We start from the raw sequence: 22,852 nt of genomic DNA, 5'->3' as shown, positions 1-22,852 counted from the left end.
TCTTGGCTGCATGTTTTGCTCCTTTAGTACCCTGAATATATCATGCCAGTCCTTTCTGGCCTGCGAGGTCTCTGTGGATAGGTCTGCTGCCAATCTAATGTTTCTAACATTGTAGCTTACAGACCTCGTGTCCTGAGCTGCTTTCAGGATTTTCTCTCTGTCTCTGAGATTTGTAAGCTTTACTATTAGATGTCAGGGTGTTGACCTATTTTTATTGATTTTGAGGGGAGTTCTCTGTGCCTTCTGGATTTTGATGCCTGTTCCCTTCCCCAGAGTAGGGTAGTTCACCACTATAATCTGCTCCAGTATACCTTCTGCCCCTCTCTTTCTTCATCGTTGGGGATTCCAATTATTCTGTTTTGCTTTATGGTATCTCTTATCTCTCAAATTCTCCCATTGTCATCCAGTAGTTGTTTATCTGTCTTTTTCTCAGCTTCTTGATTCTCCGTCATTTGGTGTTCTGTACCACTAATTCTCTCTTCTGCCTCATTTTTCCTAGCTAGAGCCTCCATTTTCAATTCCACCTTATAAATAACCTTTTTGATTTCTACTTGGTTAGATTTTCGTTCTCCAGAAAGAGATTATCGAATGTCTTCTCTGCTTTTTTCCAAGTCCAGCTAGTTTCTTCATAATCGTTATTCTGAACCCTAATTCCGACATCTTACTAATGTCCATATTGATGAGGTCCCTGGCAGTCAGTACTGACTCTTGTTCTGTTTTTTGAGGTGAGTTTTTCCGTTTTGTCATTTTGTTGAAGAACAGATGAGCAAGAGAACAAAATCCTGAAAGGGTAACAACGACCTTAGAGAAATATACATTAAATAAAACAGAAGAGACTTGCAACCGGGTGGAAAAGATAAAAGAGAAAAGGGGGAAAAAAAAGAATATGATCAGGCTGGTGAATAGAATATACCATACTAGATTTTGGGTCTGTTTTGGTCTGTTAGAAGAATCTGCATCCCAAAATTTTAAAGAAAATCTACATATATACAACAATCAGTTTAAATACAATGAATGCATGGCATATGAGTGTAACAATGAAAATTAAAGATTTTTAAGAAAGGAATTGATAAGAAGTTGGTTGAAAAAGGACAGAAGTACAATTCCAAAAGAAAAATAAGGAAGTAGAAAATTTAAGAAATTAAAGTTGAAAGACTAAAGAAGCAGGGTAAAAAAGCCATAATTCTATATACTGAATTCCCCTAGAGCTGGAGGTTTGCAGTTCTTCTTGGTGGGTAAACTTGGTCTTGGCTGGATGTTCTTGCTGATGTTCTGGGGAGGAGCCTGTTGCAGTGATTCTCAAATGTCTTTGCCCCAAGTGGAATTGCACTGCCCTTGCCAGAGGCCAGGCTGAGTCATCTGCTTGGGTTTGCTCTCTGTGGCTTTTGTTCCCTGAAAGCTTTCCTTGCAGCTTTATAAGACAAGAATGAAAATGGTCCTGGAGGAGCTGAGAGCTCGGGCCCTCACTCCTCTGTGTACCCTTAGAGGAAAGCTGTCATTCATGCCCTTCTCACCTGTCTCCCTGGTCTCCGGCCATACTCCATGCTCACCCAGCAGATTCCTGCAGCAGCACTCCCATGCCACTCCTCCCAGGGGACGAAGGGGAGTGTCCCTGGATCTGCCATTTGTTGAGTCCCTCCTCGAAGAGCAGTGACCTGACTGTGCTGTGGATTATGGTTTATGGCAACCCCAAGCTGAAAGCCCACTCCTGGGCTCATTCTTTGCAGCCAGCTTCCCTATGCTGATATTTGGGAGTTCTGTCCCACTCAGGTATCCCTGGTCTTTCTGTGACCCTAAGGTTCCTGAGACCACACTGTCCCAGCAAGTGTTCCACCCCCTGCCACCTGCTTAGCCACTGGAGCAGACTTCTAACGGTTCTGATTTTGTCCTCTGTTGCTCTGTCACTTGCTGGGAGCTGGCTGATGGAGGCTTTCTCCCCCCGCAGTGTTTCTTCCCAAATATCGCCTCAGATTCACTTCTCCACACCTTCTACCTTGCAGAAAGTGGTTCATAGAGTTGCTGTTATTCTTTTCTTCGTCCTTCAGTTGAGTTTATAGGTGTTCAGAATGGTTAAATAGCTATTGAGCTGAATTCCTGGGACCAGATGAAATTCCTGAGACTCTGTCGAAGGACTAAGTTTTTAAGTTATATGGAGATTTCATAGAGAATCTTGAGGGAGTGATGCAAGTGATCTGATGCAAAGCAGAGAAAAATGGTGCTAAAGCGGTGCTAAACCTAACTGATGGTACTTACTTTTAGACGCTGCCCAGCTTACAAAAAAATCTTAAGGGACAGGAAGGTGGTGTCAGTGTTCTGTTATGCTTTCATGCCCTTGTGGTAAACTCCTATTTAGAATGGGAGCAGAGGGCCAGAAAATTCAGACTGTAAGAGGGCAGTGGGGGCTTTCTCCCAGGCTATAGTATTGGCAGAATACAGTCCTCAGCCCACCATGCCTCCCACCTCCAGTCCCTGTGCCACAGGCTCCATGTTTGTGGAGTGGAAGTTTCCTCCCACATACACAGTGACATAGTTTCTTATTGCATAACATCAGAGATAAGGCACATCTCATTTGACTTTTGAGTCAAAAGTCAGAACAACACAGGAAACCCCCAGTCACTTTTGAGGATAGGATGCACGGCTTCTTTCCCCTACCTCTAAATTTGGTGTTTACTTTAGATTCATTTAATTCAAGGAAAAATGTTGCCTTAAACTTCATCATTTCATTATTTGGTGAAACAAACCTAACTTACGGTCGAGGCCTCAGTTTAAGCAGATTAGAATTTCTTAGCTATGCTGTGTTGAGCCCATGGTGGGTACCAGGCACCAGAATAGTTGCTACTTTATGACATTATCTTATCTTCACCAAAACAACCCTTGAGACTTGCTCCTGTCTCAGCTTTAGAGGAAGGATCTGAACTTGGTAAAGTCCAGTAACTTGCTCAAAGTCATACAGCTGTAAGTGGTTGAGCCTGAGTTCTGACCCTGCTCTTACTCCAAAGCCCACTTCCTTACTGTGCTGACTTAATACTTGCCCACCCCTAGTGTGAAAAAGATAGGCATGAAAATCCCAGGAAAGAAAGTTGTGGGGAAGAGAGAATCCAGCTTTGGTCCATGAATTATTTATGGTATTAGCCTCATTTTAAGTAGATGTTTTCTTTGAAGTATGTTTCCTACATGCATTTAGATTCCATCACTTTCAAACAGATCATAAAATAGTTGTCTCAGGAGTGGTTTCTCCAGGGGCACCCGGATGGCTCAGTTGTTAAGCATCTGCCTTCAGCTCAGGTCATGATCCCAAGGTCCAGGGATCAAGCCCTGCATCGGGCTTCCTGCTCAACGGGAAGCCTGCTTCTCTCTTTCCTTCTGCCTGCTATTCCCCCTGCTTGTTGTCTCTCACTCTCATTCTCACTCTGTCAAATAAAATCTTAAAAAAAAAAAAAAAAAAGTGGCTTCTCCAAAAAGAAGAGAAATCTGAACATGCAGACCTAAAGTATTTCCAAGGAGTCCTGGCTTATCTTCAGAATAGTTCTTTTTTGGCTTTCCTGAATTTCCAGATTTCTCTGAATCTGACTTGGGTCTTGGTATCTGAATTTTATTTTATTTATTTTTTTTATTCTCCTTTTAGCCTTCTAGTAGATCATAGCCATAATGAATTTATATTCTGCCTTATTTGAAATGAATTTAAGGCAGCTTACACAGATAAATATACATACAATCAGTAGAGGAGTTCTGAATTGAGGGACATGTGTAGGAAGAACACAGTGAAACCAGGGTTGAGGACAATTTACGAAATTTATACCATTAATACTTGCTAGAGGTGGTCCAAAGGTTTGGCTGAGCCAGAGCAAAAAAAGCCCAGCCCTTCACATTTTTCGAGAATGGAGATGAATTGTACTGGATTCAAGAAGTTTCTTATGTCACTCTCTGAGCACCAGTGGCATCACCCCAAGTGAGATTTCATAAAAGCAGTTATAGGGGCCAAACCAGTGAGGTCTGCTCATTGAGCTTTCTGCTTTATCTAAGAATGTTTAGACCCACTAAAGGAATGGATGGCCCACATGTTCTTTAGACACTCACTCTGCTGTGACTTGGATTTTACAGCTGGATTTCAAGTAACAGCGAACTGGAGATTGGGCTGGGTGGTCATCTGCCCAACAAGTGGCTGAGCTGGGGAAGTGGCTAACGTGCTTTCTTGGAAGTTGAAAGATCTAAGAGGCTTGTCCTGGGTAGAGGGCCATCGTTTCCCCCACAGAGGTAAACTGAGACAAGGCTGAAGGCAGTGCCAAGACTGACCTCAAAAAGAGCTCGGTGGTCTTCTCAGGCAAGTGTTCTTTAGGCATTTCAGTTTTGAGTGGCAAGGGGTTTGAGTTGTTCCTTCCTTCTGTTGCATATCTGAAGCTCCAGATGGTCTGTTGGGCAAATACAGACCCAATCTGCTCTGTCAGCCAGCCATCCGGAACTAGGGTGGATTTGTTCTCTAAAAGTTGGGGTAGGGGGAAGTGATGGTAGTTTCTCAGTTTGGGTGTGTGTGACTCAGTAGTAGAGCAGTACCACTGGAGGAAGATGTGGAAAGCACTGGCTGTGTGTTTGTTAAATAAATGAGGGTGGCAGATGAGAATGCTTATTAGACAATTATACAAGAGGGTCTAGAGGTTAGAAAACAGTAGGGAAAGCAGAGATTTAGAAGCTTTAGGTTTCTGAAACTTAAAAGTTTGAGAGGAGATGTGCATATTAATCTAGAGCCTACCATGTTACTCTCCTGGGCTGGTCACTTTTCTGGGAGTAGCAGCCTTACTTGTAAGTAAGACTAGACAGTTGATCCCACAACCCTTTTCCAACTCTGAAAATTCATTTTAGAAAAGAAAAAACATTCTCCAAATGTGCTGCTCTGGTCTTTGTGGGGAAAAAAGATCTTTTAGTAATGGTTTAGGGTATATGGAATCATGAAAGTACTGGATTTGTATATTAATATCCTTTTCATTCTCCAGATGAGTGATTTATTACATAGAGAATTAAAAGTGGACCAGGAGGTTTCCCTTGATAAGTCATTATTTGGTGTAATTAGTCATTCCCCTGCCCCACACCTCAGTTTCCTTAAGTGAGCCTTATTTCTGATGACCTTCATTTTAGGTCTGTCAAGATTCAAGTCATGTGGCTGACTCAGTGGAAACAGGAGTATGAGTTAGGTATTGGCTTTTTTTTTTTTCCTGTCCAATTATGAGTTTGATAATGCCAGAAATTTTCAAATTGATAGTCTTAAAGTGCCCAGAGGCTCAGGTGAAAGCTGGGGAGTTTGTTGGGGAGTGGAGGAGTACAGCAGTTCTCCTGTTGGGCTATATCGCCCCCTAATGGAAGCTGCTTTTTGTCCATATGCTGCAGAATTGAACATTTTCCTGCTTTGGAAAGAGTTTGAAATCCATCTTCACTCCCACCCGCTCTCCTAGAAAAGGTGCATTGGGCCTATATATTTTCATGATGTATCAGTTTCCTGGGGCTGCTGAAACAAATGACCACAGACGTGGGATCTTAAAACCACAGAAATGGATTCTGTCACAGTCCGAGAGTATGAAATCAAGGTGTTGAAAGGGCTGCACTCCCTCTGGAGGCTTTAGGGTGCATCTCCTTTACCTCTTCCACCTTCTGGTGGGTATTGATATTCCTTATGGTTGCATCACTTCAGTTTCTGCTTCAGTGGTCACATTGCCTCCTCTTATGTCTGTGTCTCTTGTATATCTCTTCTAAGGACATTTATCATAGTATTTGTGGATCCTGCGTGGATTATAACAGATGATCTCATCTCAAGATCCTTAATCACATCTGCAGAGAACCTTTTCCCAAATGGGTTCACATTCATCGGTTCCAGAGATCTGATGTGGATACATTTTTGGGGTGACCACCATTAAACACACTACAGGGTGGTTGGCACCTTTTCTTTTTTTTTCCAGATCTTTATATTATCACTGCTGCTAACTCTGTTCTGTGTAAACCATTGATCCCTTTCATTCCAGGTGGTGGCCTGTATAGAGATGGCTTATATTGTGCTCCACCATGGGTGCTGCTCAGTCCCACAGCTGCTTCCTTATTCGTGTTGAGTGTGGGTTGTATTATTTTCAGTAGCCATTTTGTTCTTTTTAATGGGGAAAATTAATGGCAGCAAACATTTTGAGCAGGTTAAAGGTTGTAAAGAAAATAAAAAAGGAAATAGGATAGCTTCAACACTATACTGCACATAACTAGAAGTGCAAGTCATTAGCAGAAACATTTCATTTTGTAAAAATGTAGAAAATAAGATTGTAATAAAATTTGATATACTTGTTTTAAGGCTATCTTTAATTGTTGCTCTTCTTTCCTCTGCAGGTCTTTTAGATAACCCTGAGCTTCGTGTGGTCCTGGTATTTGGCTATAATTGCTGTAAGGTGGGAGCCAGTAATTACCTGCAGCGAGTCGTCAGCACTTTTAGTGATATGAACGTCATCTTGGCTGGAGGCCAGGTAGACAACCTGGCATCGCTGACCTCTGACAGGTATATCTCATGTGCTTCTGATTTCTCCTATACATGACCAGAAATGTTCTCAGGTTTTTCTTACCTTGGGTTTTTCAAATACATGTTTACAGAATTGCTGAGCTAACAGTTCATTCCATTTTAAAATACTCCGCATAATTCTGCTTACAGTTAAAGAATAAAATTTTCATGTTGTCTTCTAATAACTTACTCTGAATTGGATTCGTATTCTTCTCAAAACTGATTTTTAGCAGTATCTACTGGTATTTCCCGACAGCTCTGTACTCTATACAACCACACTATATTGTGCTTTATAACTTTGACACTTTATATTTTCTTTAGTGATCACTTCCTCTGTAGTTCTGTTTTCTCCTCTAAAGGAAGCACATGCTTAAACAGTGAATCTTCATGATAAAACTTCTTAGAGCCTCTGATATGCCCGGTGCTATGGAAATCTAGAGGGAATGACAGTTCTCAAATCTGTTCTGTGGAGCATCTTGGACACCTATTGCTATGACTTGGCACACATTTTGGGAAATACTAGATCTTTTTGAAAGGCTTCTTGATTTTGTTACTAAGGCTTTTTTGCTTTTGAAGATGAAAAATATTTGCTTCAGCTATCTTGGGAGCTATTACTCCCTTTGCATTTTGAATAAGAGTTTGTAGTATTTTTTGAGTTTGAGCTAATTAAGTGGACATGAATATCCAAAAGCAAGAAAATGAAAACCTCTTATCCCCAGATGCTTCCTGCAAATACTACTATTCATTTCTCACTATATTTGTGTTTAGTACTTGGATACTAGAGTAGTGAAATGGCAACAGATGTTAAGAGATCAGTCTTTAAAAGCAGTGTAAATCATCCCGGTTATAATTTCCCTCTGGAAGTCTCTACCAATGGATCAGCTACAGCTGGTCAGGGATCAGGGAAAGCAAATACAGATGACTCTTAAACAATGCAGGGGATAGGAGTGCCGATCCCTGCACAATTGAAAATCCATGTATAACTTGTGACTCCCCAAAAACTTAACTACTGATAGTCTACTGTTGACCAGAAGCCTTACTGATAACATGGTCAGTTAACACATATGTATATATTCTTACAAGAAAAGCTAAGAAAAGACAATGTTATTAAGAAAATTATTTACAGTACTGTACTTGTCAAGAAAAATCCACATGTAAATGGACACATGGTCTTCAAGGGTCACCTGTAGCTAAGTCGAGGTCCCTGGACTGCTGGTGAGGAAGATGGAAGGAAAGCAAGTGCTCTGAATTCTGCTTAGAATTCTGCTTAGAATATCAGACATTGGATTTCATACATAAATACACCTAATTCTCAGTAATTACATGTGCATTATCTCTCCTCTTACCTGATTTTCTGTGTCTTTGCTTATACCTCTAAATTGTATAAAATGGGGCAGTGATGATTTAATACTTCGTTTACCTTTGAAATGCCAGTCTCAGACCAGACATACAGAGTCTGAGATGTGAGCCTGTTAGCATGGTCAGGTGTCTGTTCATCATTTTTTTATACCTGTTGTGGGAAATAGCCCTCAAGAATTGTTAACCCTTTACATGACATGTTAATTTTAGTGTGGTCTTCCCATTGTCAGTGGGTAAGAGAAGCCATTGCGTAAATCAAAGCTCCACTTTAATAGTGTCCAGATACCACCTTGCCAGAAAAACAAAAGGTAAATCATTCTTTAAGGCAGGATATTGACAGTATATGTTGCAGTGGTATGCCAAAGAAGAGATGTAATAAAGGAGCAGTGGAGGACTTCAGAAGGTGGATTCTCCTCAGAAACAGGTTTTGCTACTAAGCTAGTCTTATTATCTTAGTCACTTAAGCTTTTTGAGTTGAGTTTCTTGTTAGCCCAGTGAATCTTGCCCATTTCATCAACTAACGTGTTGGTAAACATGATGGAAATACAAGGTATTTGTTTTTCCCCTGTAGGTGTTCACTATATTGTGCTTTATAACTTTGACACTTTATATTTTCTTTAGTAAGGATAAAATATTTCCTTAAAAAAACAGGCAAACATAAACAAAACATGTTTTTACCTTTAGGTTAAGCTGAATTCTATGCTGAAAGTAATAAATAAGACACAGGAATGGAATCTCATATCTTTATGGGCCAAACAATATAAAGCTGAGACTTCTGGAGTTACATGTCCTTTTTCTTTTTCTTTCTTTCTTTTTTTTTTTTTTTTTTTGAAGATTTTATTATTTGTTTATTTGACAGAGAGAGAGAGAGAGAGATCACAAGCAGGCAGAGCAGCAGGCAGAGAGAGAGGGGGAAGCAGGCTCCCTGCTGAGCAGAGAGCCTGACGTGGGGCTTGATCCCAGGACCCGGAGATCACAACCAGAGCCGAAGACAGAGGCTTAACCTACTGAGTCACCCAGGCACCCCTGGAGTTACATGTTCTTAATAAAATTATCATCCATGATTAAATATCTAATATATCTTTTTTTTTCTTTCTTTTTTTTTTTTCTAATATATCTTTTTTAGAATGTGACAGCTGAGGGTGGGGGAGAAAGATACCAAAACATGTAAATAATACCAGAAAGCTTTATTTAATTGATACTGTCATGCATATGAATAAAACTTTTAAGGTTCATTTTAAGAAAGTGAGAAAGTTTTAAGGACACTTTATATCTAAGACCAGGATGGTTTTCAGAAATCTTTGTGGAGATGCATTTGGCTTTTGAATTTGTGACTAAAAACATAGTTCCTTCTTCACAGATCTGCTTTCCTGCATTCTTTTAAATGTATTCATAGTTTAATTTTTAATCCCTATTACATTGCTTTTATCTGGGAAGGTGAACCTCAGACTAGGTATAGGTCTTAAAGTCAGCAGCTCCTAACCAGCAAATCAGGAGTTTTATTTTACACTTTAAATTATAGGGCACCTGGGTGGCTCAGTGGGTTAAGCCTCTGCCTTTGGCTCGGGTCACGATCCCAGAGTCCTGGGATCGAGTTCCGCATCGGGCTGACTGCTTGGCGGGGAGCCTGCTTCCTCCTCTCTCTCTCTCTCTCTCTCTCTCTGCCTACTTGTGATCTCTGTCAAATAAATAAGTAAAATCTTAAAAAAAGAATTATATATTTTGTTTTATGATGTATCACTACACTATTCTAATTTAATTACAGACACCCTCTGGATATTGATGCCACTGGTGTGGTTGGACTGTCATTTAGTGGACACCGAATCCAGAGTGCCACTGTGCTACTCAACGAGGATGTCAACGATGAGAAGACCGTTGAGGCTGCAGTGCAGCGCCTTAAAGCTGCCAACATTCCAGAATGGAATACCATTGGCTTCATGTTTGCATGTGTTGGCAGGGGCTTTCAGTATTATAGAGCCAAGGGCAATGTTGAGGCTGATGCATTTAGGAAGTTTTTTCCTAGTGTTCCTTTATTTGGCTTCTTTGGAAATGGAGAAATTGGATGTGATCGCATAGTCACTGGGAACTTTATATTGAAGAAGTGTAATGAGGTGAAGGATGATGACTTGTTTCACAGCTATACAACAATAATGGCACTGATTCATCTTGGGTCATCTAAATAAAGTCTCCTGTAAAGTGGCTTTCACAATATATAATTTTCAGGCTCCGCCTTTCCTAGAAAATGGAAACTGGGATATGTGTATTTCAAAAAGAAAAAAAAAAAGAGTAATAACTTTATATGTATCAGTTTTGTAACTTTGACTCTCTAAAGATTATATTAGGGGTAGTTTTAACAAGTTAGTTGAAGGATAACTTTGTATGTAACATAACAAACAGAATTGAGAGCTTTTGCATCATGAAGCATAGCCCTGATTACGGCTGTATTGTACCTAATGCTGTGTAATTTGACTTTATAGTCTTCTGCATAGGAAGATTGAAAGAGAATTCATCAGTAGGATGGAGATTTAAGACATTCCATGGCTACCTCTGCATTGTTAGATCTTTTTTTCAAAATCATAAAAACATTTTTTCTTCCTTAATGAAGGAGGAAAAAAAATACATGGATACCTTGAGAAATCTTTCTCTGCTTTACAATTCTACTGATTTTTTTCAGAAACTGTAAAAATTTTTTAATGAGTTTTTACTTATTTGATAAAAATTAAGTAACTATTTTTGTTCTACTACCCTAAAATTGCTTAGTCAAATAAGTTGCCAAGACTAATCAGTATTTTGTTACTTTATAAGGAAGAAATTTTCTTTTTCCCTCAATGAAGAAACTGTAAGAGAAAATCCTTTTCTTCACCCAAGTTCTATATAGCTAAGTGGCAGACCAGACCATTATATCACCTTATTTTGGTTTTATACCAATAAAACATACCTTGTAAACTCACTCAGACAGTGTTTTGTATGTCATTGCTTTTGGTGAGTGAATGATGGAAGTAAAAAATACTTTTGAAATGAAAACCCAGAATAGTAGTTGTCAGGTAGTAAATTCTGCCATGTTCCCAGCAGAATGATTTGTAAGCTTATATTTTTAACTACATTAATATCTGTATGTTCAGAGAACACCCAATTTTTCCCAGTAACCTTTCTTCACATAGTGATAGAACATTTGATTTTCAGCTAGGCACATGCCTGCCATAACAAAGACTGCATTTCCCAGTGTCCCTTGCCATTGACTATTTTTTTTTTTTCTTGCCCCTTCTTGAGCTTGTTGCTTAGAAGTGGATTGGGTAGTGAGACATCTTGAACTCTCCAGAAGAGGCAACACTTGGGGAAGAGAATCACACAGAAAGAAGGGTTCTGGGTTGCTGTACAATTTAGTTTAAGTGCTATCATACGTGGCCTGGATCACGTGTCTCCAGTCTGTCTTACAAGATCAAAGTTAACATCAATCTTTTCTCAGCCACCGTTCTTCATTATAACCGATGTTTATATTAACTTATTTTACCTAATACAGTAGATGTCTAATGTATGCCACTTTTGTAGTGGTCAGTGGTTCTAATAGAGCAGTAGAAAACCTGCAAGGTAAAGTGAAATGAAAAGTATTAACCTTCCTGCTTTTCTGTTTTTAATCACTTCCCTCAGTTTTTACATTAAAAGGTTTTCTCTTGCTGTATATGTACATGATAAAAATACTTAAATGTTTATTGTGTGGTTATCCTAAATCTTAATTCCTAAAGAAAGTCCAAACAAAAGTTTTAGAGCTTTTTGTCTGTGAATATCAATATCTAGCCTTTGTTTAGTTAAACTTTTCTATTATTTGACATTGGTTACCCATTATCAAATAGAAAATACTCAAAATTCAAGTCTTTGGATATGCTTACATAGCACATAAGGAAAATGCTTTGTAAATTTTCCTTGTCTCTGATATTAACAAGAGTTGTTTGAATAAGAGGAAAAAGGATTTGAAAAACTAAAAATATGAACAAAATGAGCATGATTGAACAGATTATTTTATTTTTCAAATTAATACTCAGAATATTTTGTAAATTCTCAAAGGAGAGTCTGCTGCAGGATCATTTCAGTATGATATTTGGTGTTATGGGATCCCTTTGTATATCTGAGCTTTGGGGGCTTGTTAGAATAGTAAATTTATTTGACTATAAGGTTGTAATTTTGGTGCAGAATAGAAAGGGGAGAAATTGACTCAGTAGAAACAAATTTAGTATTGATGAAAACAAAAGCCATCTACACTGCCTCTAGAGGTCTTGACATTGCATGAAGGGGAACAGGAATTTACCCAAAGTTAAAATGAAATAATTATAATTTTGAGGACCTATGTTAAACAAAAACAAGCATTAAAGGTTAATTTTTTCAGCTAAAAACACATTAAATTCCTAGAAATGGCAACTTTCTTCGTCATTTCTGAAACTGGAGAACAGATCATACATGATACAATACATGAGCATAAGAGAAGGAAAGATTTACTGTCTTCATACACTGAACCGCCTTCTCTCAAGTGATGATCAAACAGGATGGTTTATTTAATCAAGACATTTAAAATACTCCTTTTTATGGTCTCACAGCACAATCCTGCTGTAATTTGCTCCGTAAAAGTCTGCTTCAAGGAACTATATTTCCATTCCCTTTATTAAAGCAAATAGAACTAAACTCCTTACAAGCCATCTGAGAGAAAGGAAGGAAGGCAGACCTTGGGATCAAAACCTAGAAATAGACACACTGCATAATGACATAATAATCTACTGTGATCTATCTAAGGAAGGGCATTCTGTAGGCCACTTCACCAATTACAGTTCTCTCAACTTTGCCTAAAAATTGATCATTAGCAAACATAGCAATTTCTCAAATTTGTAGAAGAGGCCAGATAGCAAAAGCTTTGCCAGTAATTTATATTGTAAGTTTAACACATTGAACATGCAAAGAATGTAAAACTTGAACAAATCTGAAAATTTTCTATGCACTCTACAGAAATTTCCAAGAAAAAAATAAAACTGCCTTTGTCATTTTGTGTCTGCACAATGTAACCTAGATAATCACCACCATAAATTCAGATTTAATGGAAACAGAAGACTTTAAATCTTGTTTGGAAATTGTGAGGTTTAATTTTCATTTGTAGAAGTTGGGTAGGAGGCTGCTTAATGAGAATCCTAAAATGACAAAACATAGTAAGCATTAGTAATAACATCCTTGTTAAGAGATCAAAATATCTATGTTATGTGAAGAATGTTACCAGAAAGTTATTTTTAATAATGGTCCTATGTGACTAGGGGGAATCTCAAGATGGCAGCAGAGTAGGGGACCTTGTTTCATCTGGTCCCTCGAATTTAGCTGGATATCTACCAAACCATTCTGAAGACAAGATTCAACCCGAGATGTAAGAAGATTTCCCTGGATCTCTACTACTCTTTGCAAGGTAGGAGGTGCGAAACCTTGAATCTTCGGGGGAAATACCAGGAGGTGTGAGGGTGGGGGGTGATATAACACTGGAGCATAAAATCAGGACCTTTAGAAATCTCCAGTGAGAGATGTCCCTTTCTGAAAAGGGCACAGGAGATGAACAGAGCAGAATTCTAGGTGGATCATTGTAGTCTCAGGATTCCAGGAGACTCAGAACAGGGAGCCTGAACCGATAGAGTGCCCAAGCAGTGGAGTGGGGAGACTGGTTATGGTCAGCGAGCCCAGAAGGGACTCTCAGCTCTAGTCACCATAAACCAAGAACTGGGCCAGTAGGGAGACTGCTCGCTGAGCACTCTGAAAAGGACTAGAAAGTACAGGCTGCTTAACATTCCAGGGGAGAAACGAAATGGCTTGTGCCCATGACAGGGGAACAGTTCTCAGGGCGTCGTGCCCCTGAAAGGACACTGGGGCGGCACCCAGGTGTGACCTGGGAGCTGCAGAAGTAGGTGCACATGTAAGCCCACAGCCGCTCACAATTGCAAAAGCACAAAGCTCAGAGACACCTGTAGGTCCCTGGAACTCCCCCAGAAGTGTGGCAGCAGGTGCAAATAACGTGAGTGCAAATAGGGTGAGTCTGTGGGGTTTGGTACACACAGAAGTGGAGACGGTTTGATCTAGAGGGTTTATTGAAGAAAAGGCACCACGACCTTGTGGCTCTGGGCCAGAGATTCCTGCACGGGCATATTTGCTCTGACCCTCTAAAGAGAAGTGGAAAGCTGAAAGGAACAAAAGCCACACAAAGTACCAGCTCACATTAAGCCCAACCCCCTGACAGAGGGTGGGGCAACTCCATTTAGGCAAAGATGCCTGAGAAGCCAAGCAGCAGTCCCCTTCTCCAGAAGAGAGGCTAGAAGAACAGGTGAATGACAAGCTTATTTCCCACAGGACTGTAAAACCAGCACCAGGAGAATATAATAAATTGAGCAGAAAGTGTTTGCTCACGTTTTGTTTATACTTCAGGCTAGTTTTAAATTTCTTTTTTGTGTCTTTTTTTTTCACCCTATTCCTGTTTGAAATAGATTTTTATTTATATTTTTGTTACTTTTTAAATTTTTATAGATTTATGCCATTTTATAGATTTATACCCCATACTAGTCCATTTTTCACTCTTGAATAGAGTGCAAAGAAATCAGAAATTATATATATATATATATAATTGAATAATTTTATCTTGACATATATATATAATTTCTGATTTTTTTTGCACTTTTAGGATATAGTATCCTCCAAAACAGACAAAAAAAAAAAAAATCAGGAACAGGTAGATCCCTCTGCCTTGCCCACCCTGAGAGATAATTGCCTTTTTAAAATTGTTTTGAATCATCTTGGCTTTGTTTGCATATCTGGTAGCTTCCAAACACTTCGGAATTTTTCTAGGGTATATTTCGCTTGGATCATGATTGATATTTTGAACTCTGTTCATTTGCTGAACTATCCCTTGACAGAATGACTAGGAGAAGAAACTAAACTCTCAACAAAGAACCAGAGATAATGGCTCTGACACAACTAATGGATATAAGTAAGATGTCAGAGACAGAATTCAGGATAGTAATCATAAAGTCAATAGCTAGGCTTGAATAAAGCATTAGTAACAATATATAATCTATAAGGGCAGAAATGAGATCTAATCAGGACAAACTTAAAAATGCTATGAATGAGATGCAGTCTAAATTGGATGTGCTTAACAGCTAGGGTAAGTGAGGCAGAAGAGAATAGGTGTTGTAGAAGACAGGCTGATAGAAAGTAAAGAAATTGAGGAAAACTGGTATAGGCAGCTATGAAAAAAGTTTTGGAGAAATTAATGATTCCATGAAACATTCCAATGTCAGAATTATTGGGATCCCCAAGGAGGTGGAGAGAGAAAGAGGACTAGAAGGTATATTTGGGCAAATGATAGCTGAAAACTTACCTCTGGGGAAGGAAACAATCATTCCTGTCCAAGAGGCACAGAAGACCCCTCCCAAAATCAATAAAAATAGATAAACACCCTGACGGGCGTGCAAACCCACAGCCAAAGAAACTATCCTAAGAGCAGCAAGGGGGAAGATTTCTTAAGTACAGAAGGAGGAACTTCAGAATAACATCAGACCTACCCAGAAACCTGGCAAGCCAGAAAGGCCTGGCAAGACAACCAAGAAGAATATGCAGCCAAAAATACTTTGTCCAGCAAGGCTATCATTCAGAAGAGAGAGAGAGATGAAGAGCTTCTAGGACAGGCAGAAACAGAATATGTGGCCACCAAGCCAGCCCTGCAAGAAATATTAAGGAGGATTCTGTAAGTGAAGAGAGACCCCAATACACCAGACAACAGAATGAAACAGACAAAATTTATAGAAACAGGGACATTGCAGGCAATACAATAGCATTAAATTCATATTTTTGAATAGTTACTCTGAATGTAAATGGGCTGAATACACCAATCAAAAGACACAGGGTTTCAGACTGGATAAAAAAGCAGTACCCATCCATATGCCATCTACAAGAGACTCATTTTGAACCTAAAGACACCACCAGAATGAAAGTGAGGGGATAGAGAACAATTTACCACACCAATGGACCTCAAAAGGAAGCTGGAGTAGCAATCCTAACATCTGACAAATTGGATTTTAAACCAAAGACTAGTAAGAAATGTAGAGGGACACTATATCATACTTAAAGGGGCTATCCAACAAGAAGATCTAACAACTATAAATATTTATGCCTCCCAACATGGGAGCAGTCAATTATATAAACCAGTTAATAACCACAATAAAGAAAAAAAAATAGAAAATAACACACTGATAGGAGACATCAACACTCCACTCATAACAATGGACAGATCATCTAAGGAGAAGATCAACAGAGAAACAAGAATTTTGAAGGACACGTTGGACCAGATGGACTTCATAGATATACACAGAACATTCCATCCTAAAACAACAGAACACTCTTTCTTCTCAAATGCACATGGAACTTTCACCAGAATAGATTACATACAGGATCACAAATCAGGTCTCAAATGATACCAAAAGTTTGAGATTATTCCCTGCATATTTTCAGACCACAATGCTTTGAAACTGGAACTTAATCACAAGAAGAGATTTGGAAGGAACTCAAACACTTGGAGGTCAAAGAGCATGCTACTAAAGGATGAATGGGTTAACCAGAAAATTAAAGAACTTAAACTGAAACCAATAACAATGAAAACACACCACATCTATCCTATGGGATACTGCAAAGGCTGTCCTAAGAGGGCAGTACAGAGCCATCAAAGCCTCTCTTAAAATATTAGAAAAATCCCAAATGCACAAGCTAGTCTTACACCTAAAGGACCTGGAGGAAGAACAGCAAATAAAACCTAATGCTGGTAGGAGAAGAGAAATAATAAAAATTAGAACAGAAAATCAATGAAAGAGAAACCAGAAAAACAGTATAACAGATCAACAACATTGGAAATTTGTTCTTTGAATTAATATGATAGTTAAGCCTCTAGCCAGATTTATCCAAAAGAGAAGAGAAAGGAACCAAATTAATAAAATCATGAATGAGAGGGGGTAAATCACAACCAATACCAAGGAGATAGGAACAATTATTAGAAATTATTACCAGCAACTATATGCCAACAAATAAAGCAATCTGGAAGAAATAGATACATTCCTGGACACTTACAAACTACCAAGACTGAAACAGGAATAGACAATCTGAACAGACCAATAACCAGCAAGGAAATTGAAGCAATAATAAAAAATGTCCCCAAAAATGATGGCTTCCCAGGGGAATTCTACCAACCATTTAAAGAAGAATTAATCCAGGTGGTGGGTATTGGAGAGGGCACGGATTGGATGGAGCACTGGGTGTGGTGCAAAAATAATGAATACTGTTACGCTGAAAAAATAAAAAATTAAAAAAAAATAAAGAAGAATTAATACCTATTCTTCTGAAACTGCTCAAAAAAATAGAAATGGCAGGAAAACTTCCAAAATCATTCTATGTGGCCATTATTACCCTGATCCCCAAACCAGAAAAAGACCCCATCAAAAAGGAGAAATTCACACAAGTATTCCTGATTAACATGGGTGTCAAAATTCTCAACAAGATCCTAGCCAATAAGACCTAACTATACATTAAAAGGATTATCCGCCATGACCAGGTGTGATTTATTCCTGGGATACAAGGGTGGCTGAACAATTGCAAATCAGTCAACGTGATAGATCTCAACAAAAGAAGAGACAGGACCACGTGATCCTCTCAACTGATGCAGAAATAGCATTTGACAAAATAACAGCATCCTTTCTTGATTAAAACTCTTCAAAGTATAGGGAAAGAGTGAACGTACCTCAATATCATGAAAGCCATCTATGACAGGCCCACAGTGAATATAATTTTCTGTTGGAAAAAACAGAGCTTTTCCCTTATGGTCAGGAACATGACAGGGATGCCCACTCTCACCACTATTGTTCAACATAGTACTAGAAGTCCTAGCCTCAGGAATCAGACAACAAAAAATAAAAGGCATTCAAATTGGCAAGGAAGAAGTCAAACTCTCCTCAGATGACATAACACTTTTTGTGGAAAACTCAAAAGACTCCACCCCCATGTTACTAGAATTCATACAGCAATTCAGCAACATGACAGGATACAAAATCAATGCACAGAAATCAGTTCTATTTCTATACAATAACAATGTAAATGAAGAAAGAGAAATTAGGGAATCAATTCCATTTACAATAGCAGCAAAAACTGTGAGATACCTAGGCATAAACATAACCAAAGAGGTAAAGAATCTATACTTCAGAAACTACAGAACACTTATGAAAGAAATTAGGGAAGACACCAAGAGATGGAGAAACAATCCATACTTATGGATTGGAAGAATAATCATTGAAGATGTCTATGCTGCCCAGAGCAACCTACACAATCAATGCAATCCATATCAAAACACAACTTTTTTCAGAGCTGGAACAATCCTAAAATTTGTATGACACCAGAAAAGACCCTGGATCACCAGGGAGAATGTTGAAAAAGGAAACCAAAGCTGGGGGCATCACAATGCCTGACTTCAAGCTATATTACAAAGCTATGATCATCAAGACAGCATGGTATTGGCACAAAAACAGACACATAGATCAATGGAACAGAATAGTCTCCAGAAATGGACTCTCAACTTTATGGTCAACTAGTCTTTGACAAAGCAGGAAAGCAGATCCAATGGAAAAAAAGACAGTCTCTTCAATAAATGGTGCTGGGATAATTGGACACAACATGAAGAATGAAACTGGACCATTCCCTTACAACATACACAAAGATAAACTCAAAATGAATGAAACACCTAAATGAGACAGGAATCCATCAAAATCCTAGAGAAGAACACAGGCAGCAACCTCTTTGACCTTGGCCACAGCAACTTCTTTCCAGACTCTCCCTAAAGGCAAGGGAAACAAAAGCAAAAATGAACTTTTTGGACTTCATCAAGATAAAAAGCTTCTGCACAGCAAAGGAAATAGCCAACAAACTTAGAGGCAACCCATGGAATGCAAGAATATATTTGAAGATTACATTACAAATAAAGGGCTCGTGTCCAAGATCTATAAAGAACTTCTCAAACTCAACACCCAAAAAACAAGTAATCCAATCAAGAAAAGGGCAGAAGACATAAACAGACACTTCTCCAATGAAGACTTACAGATGGCTAACAGACACATGAAAAAATGTTCAACATCACTAGCCATCAGGGAAATACAAATCAAAACCACAATGAGATACCACCTTACACCAGTTAGAATGGCAAAAATTAAGAACAACCAGTGTTAGCAAGAATGTGGAGAAAGGGGAACCCTCTTACACTGTTGGTGGGAATGCAAGCATGTAAAACCATTCTGGAAAACAGTATGAAGGTTCCTCAAGACATTAAAAATAGAGCTACCCTAAAACCCAGCAATCCCACTACTGGGTATTTTCCCCAGAGATACAGATGTAGTGACAAGAAGGGGAGCATGCACCCCAATGTTCATAGCAGCAATGTCCACAATAGCCAAAGTGTAAGGAGCTGAGATATTCTTCAACAGATGAATGGATAAAGAAGACACAGTCCGTGTATACAATGGAATATTATTCAGCCACCAGAAAGGATGATTACCTACCATTTGCACCAATATGGCCAGAACTAGAAGGGATTATATTAATAAAGTAAGTCAAGCAGAGAAAGACAATTATCATATGGTTTCACTCATATGTGGAATATAAGGAATAGCACAGAGGGCCATAGGGTAAAGTAGGGAAAACTGAATGGGAAGAAATCAGAGAGGGACACAAAGTATGAGAGACTCTGGAGACCAGAAAACTTAAACTTAGGGTTACAAAAAGAGGGTGTGTGTGGAGATTGGGTAACTGGGTGATGGTTATTAAGGAGGTCACATCATGTGATGAGCACTAGGTGTTACAAGCAACTAATGAATCGTTGAATGCTACATCAAAATTTAATGATGTACTATATGTTGCCTAACTGAACACAATAACAGAGAAAAAAAGAAAAAGAAAAGGAAAGTACAAAAAATATGTTGGCTCTATGTAGAGAATAGTGAACATTTGAAAAACATTATTTTCATTTTATATTTCACTTCTTCCCTACCCAGAAACTGAGACAGGTTATAAGAGTATATGCTGCTACAGAGTAAAGATTAGCAGAAGCCAGTAAACTTCACTTAATGTTTTGATATTAAGAGGGTGTGGAACATTTTCATCTCAGAAAGTCTATATAAATTGTCCTCAGAACCAGCAAAAAAGTCAAGATTGACAAGGAATTTGAAGAAAACATATTCCTTTTAATTTAATTTTAAACAAAATGATCAGAGTGAGGAGAATTTTTAGACTATTTTCTTAACATTTACAAAATACTTCCAAGTCTGATTAACCAAAATTCACCATATATAAAACATATTTTGTTCAAGGCCTTATCATGATAGTAGAATGACAGACAGGAGGGAAACATCAGTGACCTGAATGGCACCAGCATAATGGTGGACTAGGACACTCTGAGCTCTTGTTCCCCAACAAAACAAAACAAAAAAAAGCTGCAACTATATGAACCTACATTGTCAGAGCTTTGGAAAACAGTAAAAGGTTTACAGCAGCAAAGACCAGTAAAGAAAAACCCATCTTCAGAATGGTATGAAAGTTTGAAGATGTTTTACTTGCCTTTGCCCCAGTCCAGTGGCAGTCTTATTAAAAAGTGGCAGAGGGCACCAGGGTGGCTCAGTTGGTTAAACGACTGCCTTCAGCTCAGGTCGTCATCCCAGAGTCCCAGGATGGAGTCCTACATCAGCCTCCCAGCTCCATGGGGAGTCTGCCTCTCTCTCTGACCTTCTCCCCTCTCATGCTCTCTCTTTCTCAAATAAATAAACAAAATCTTAAATTAAAAAAAAAAAAGTGGCAGAAGCCTGGTTCCCAGTTCCTATGCTCAAACCAGAGGAGGTAGAGTAGACTTTATTTACAAATCATTGTATATGCCTTATCTGTCTGGAGGATACCTGGAGGACTTACTCAAAGTGTTCATCTTTGTTTTACTATTAACTCGGAATTCAGGCAGGAAAAATGGCAGGCATTAGTTGTAAAAGCTGCAAGGTGACTACAGACTCACCTAGGACAAGAAATTATGAGTGGAGATAGAATAGGTCACATAAGGCCTAGGAAAGAAGCTGGGGTGAGAATTTTTGAAAATTGGACATTGAGAAGCAGCTCTGTAAGAGGGAAGGATGAGGGACACCTGGGTGGCTCAGTTAGTTAAGCATCTGCCTTTGGCTCAGGTCATGATCTCAGGGTCCTGGGACTGAGTCCCGCATCTGGCTCCATAGTCAGCAGGGAGTCTGCTTTTCCCTCTGTCTGCCACTCCTTCCTGCTTGTGCTCTCTCTTAAATAAAGCCTTTATAAAAAGGGGGCGGGAGAAAAGAAAGGAGGGAGGATCAGATTTAGAATGCCATATGAACACCCAGGCAAAACACATGCTCAACAAAGATCTAAGACATTAGGTTTTCACCTCAGTCAGATTCCTAGGTTCAGAGCAAGCCTAGCTATGCACTGCAAGAGTGCTCGAGCACCCAGCTACTCTGCAAAGACAGAGAACTGGCATTCAAGGAGATCTCTGTCAGAATTGCTGTATTATAATGGTGAAATTACCAATTTTCAAAAAATTGCAAGGCATACAAAGAAAAAGAGAAACTAGGTCTATTTAGAGAAACAGAAACGCGCCAAGGAAGCACCACTTTGACTTATTAGACAGACACTTTTAAATATCCTCAAAGAACTAAAGGAAATCAGGAAAGTGTCAAAAAGGAGAAAATAAAGAGAAAATGTAAAAGGAAGAAAAGAAATTCTGCAGCAGAAAGGTACAATAAAAATTTACACTAGAGGGTGAATTTCAACAGCAGATTTGAATAGGCAAATCTCACTGAACTCCAAAAGGGGAAAGTCAAAAGAGACCCACCAAGACACAATTAAAATCAGTTGATCCAAAGTGGAAAACAGAACCTTGAAAGAAACAAGAATTTTAAGGCATCTTCAATAAGGTTATCAGATTTCTCATCAGAAACCCTGGGGGCTAGGGTGCCTGGGTGCTCAAGCAGTTAAGCATCTGCCTTAGCTCATGATCATGATCATGATCACAGAAGTCATGATCCTGAAGTCGCAGACAGCCCTGCTCAGCAAGGAGTCTGCTTCTCCCCCTGCCCCTTACCCCACTCATTCTTTCTTAAATAAATAAATAAGATATCTTGGGGGTTAAAAGTCAGTCGGTTTGACATATTCAAGTTGTTAAAAGGAAAAGAAACTTGCCCACCAAAAATATATCTGGCAAGAATCCTTCAAAAATGAGGGAGAAATTAAAACATCACCATATAGAAAATGAAAGAGATGGATTCCTTTACAACCTACCCTGCAAGAAGTGCTAACAGGAGTTTCTTTGGTTGAAATGAAAGGACAAAGGACAGGAACTCAAAGTCAAAAGAAGAAATAAAGATTTTTTTAAATTTTTAATTTTTTTAAAAATTACGTTTCAGTGTTCCAGAATTCGTTGTTTATGCACCACACCAAGTGCTCCATGCAATACATGCCCTCCATAATACCCACCACCTGGCTCACCCAACCTCTCACCCCCTACCCCTCCAAAACCCTCAGATTGTTTTTCAGAGTCCACAGTCTCTCATGGTTCATCTCCCCCTCCAATTTCCCCCAACCCCCTTCTCCTCTCCATCTCCCCATGTCCTCCATGTTATTTGTTATACTCCACAAATAAGTGAAACCATATGGTAGTTGACTCTCTCTGCTTGACTTATTTCACTCAGCATAATCTCTTGCAGTCCCATCCATGTTGATACAAAAGTTGGGTATTCATCCTTTCTGATGGAGGCAAAATACTCCACAGTATATATGGACCATATCTTTCTTATCCATTTGTCCGTTGAAGGGCATCTTCATTCTTTGCACAGTTTGGTGACCGTGGCCATTGCTGCTATGAAC

At 39.0% G+C, this 22,852-nt stretch overlaps 1 protein-coding gene across 3 annotated transcripts in view; it reads left to right on the top strand.

The window, feature by feature from the left end:
* Positions 1-12,764, top strand: part of LOC111153307 (F-box protein 22) — a 37,014-nt gene extending 24,250 nt beyond the window's left edge. For 2 of the 3 annotated variants that reach the window (XM_022512247.1, XM_022512245.1), the window contains exons 6-7: positions 6,358-6,523; positions 9,648-12,762. In XM_022512247.1, coding sequence (XP_022367955.1) covers positions 6,358-6,523; positions 9,648-10,065 — 584 coding nt within the window. In that variant the 3' untranslated portion in view covers positions 10,066-12,762. Of the gene's footprint in view, positions 1-6,357; positions 6,524-9,647 lie in introns of all 3 variants that reach the window. The other variant, XM_022512248.1, reaches the window with a different exon arrangement.
* The last annotated feature ends 10,088 nt before the right edge of the window (positions 12,765-22,852 follow it).

The sequence above is a fragment of the Enhydra lutris genome, unplaced genomic scaffold (assembly GCF_002288905.1).
Source record: "Enhydra lutris kenyoni isolate GAN:26980312 unplaced genomic scaffold, ASM228890v2 scaffoldscaffold31, whole genome shotgun sequence".
NCBI lineage: Eukaryota > Metazoa > Chordata > Mammalia > Carnivora > Mustelidae > Enhydra > Enhydra lutris.
This window is presented reverse-complemented; position numbering and strand designations above follow the sequence as displayed.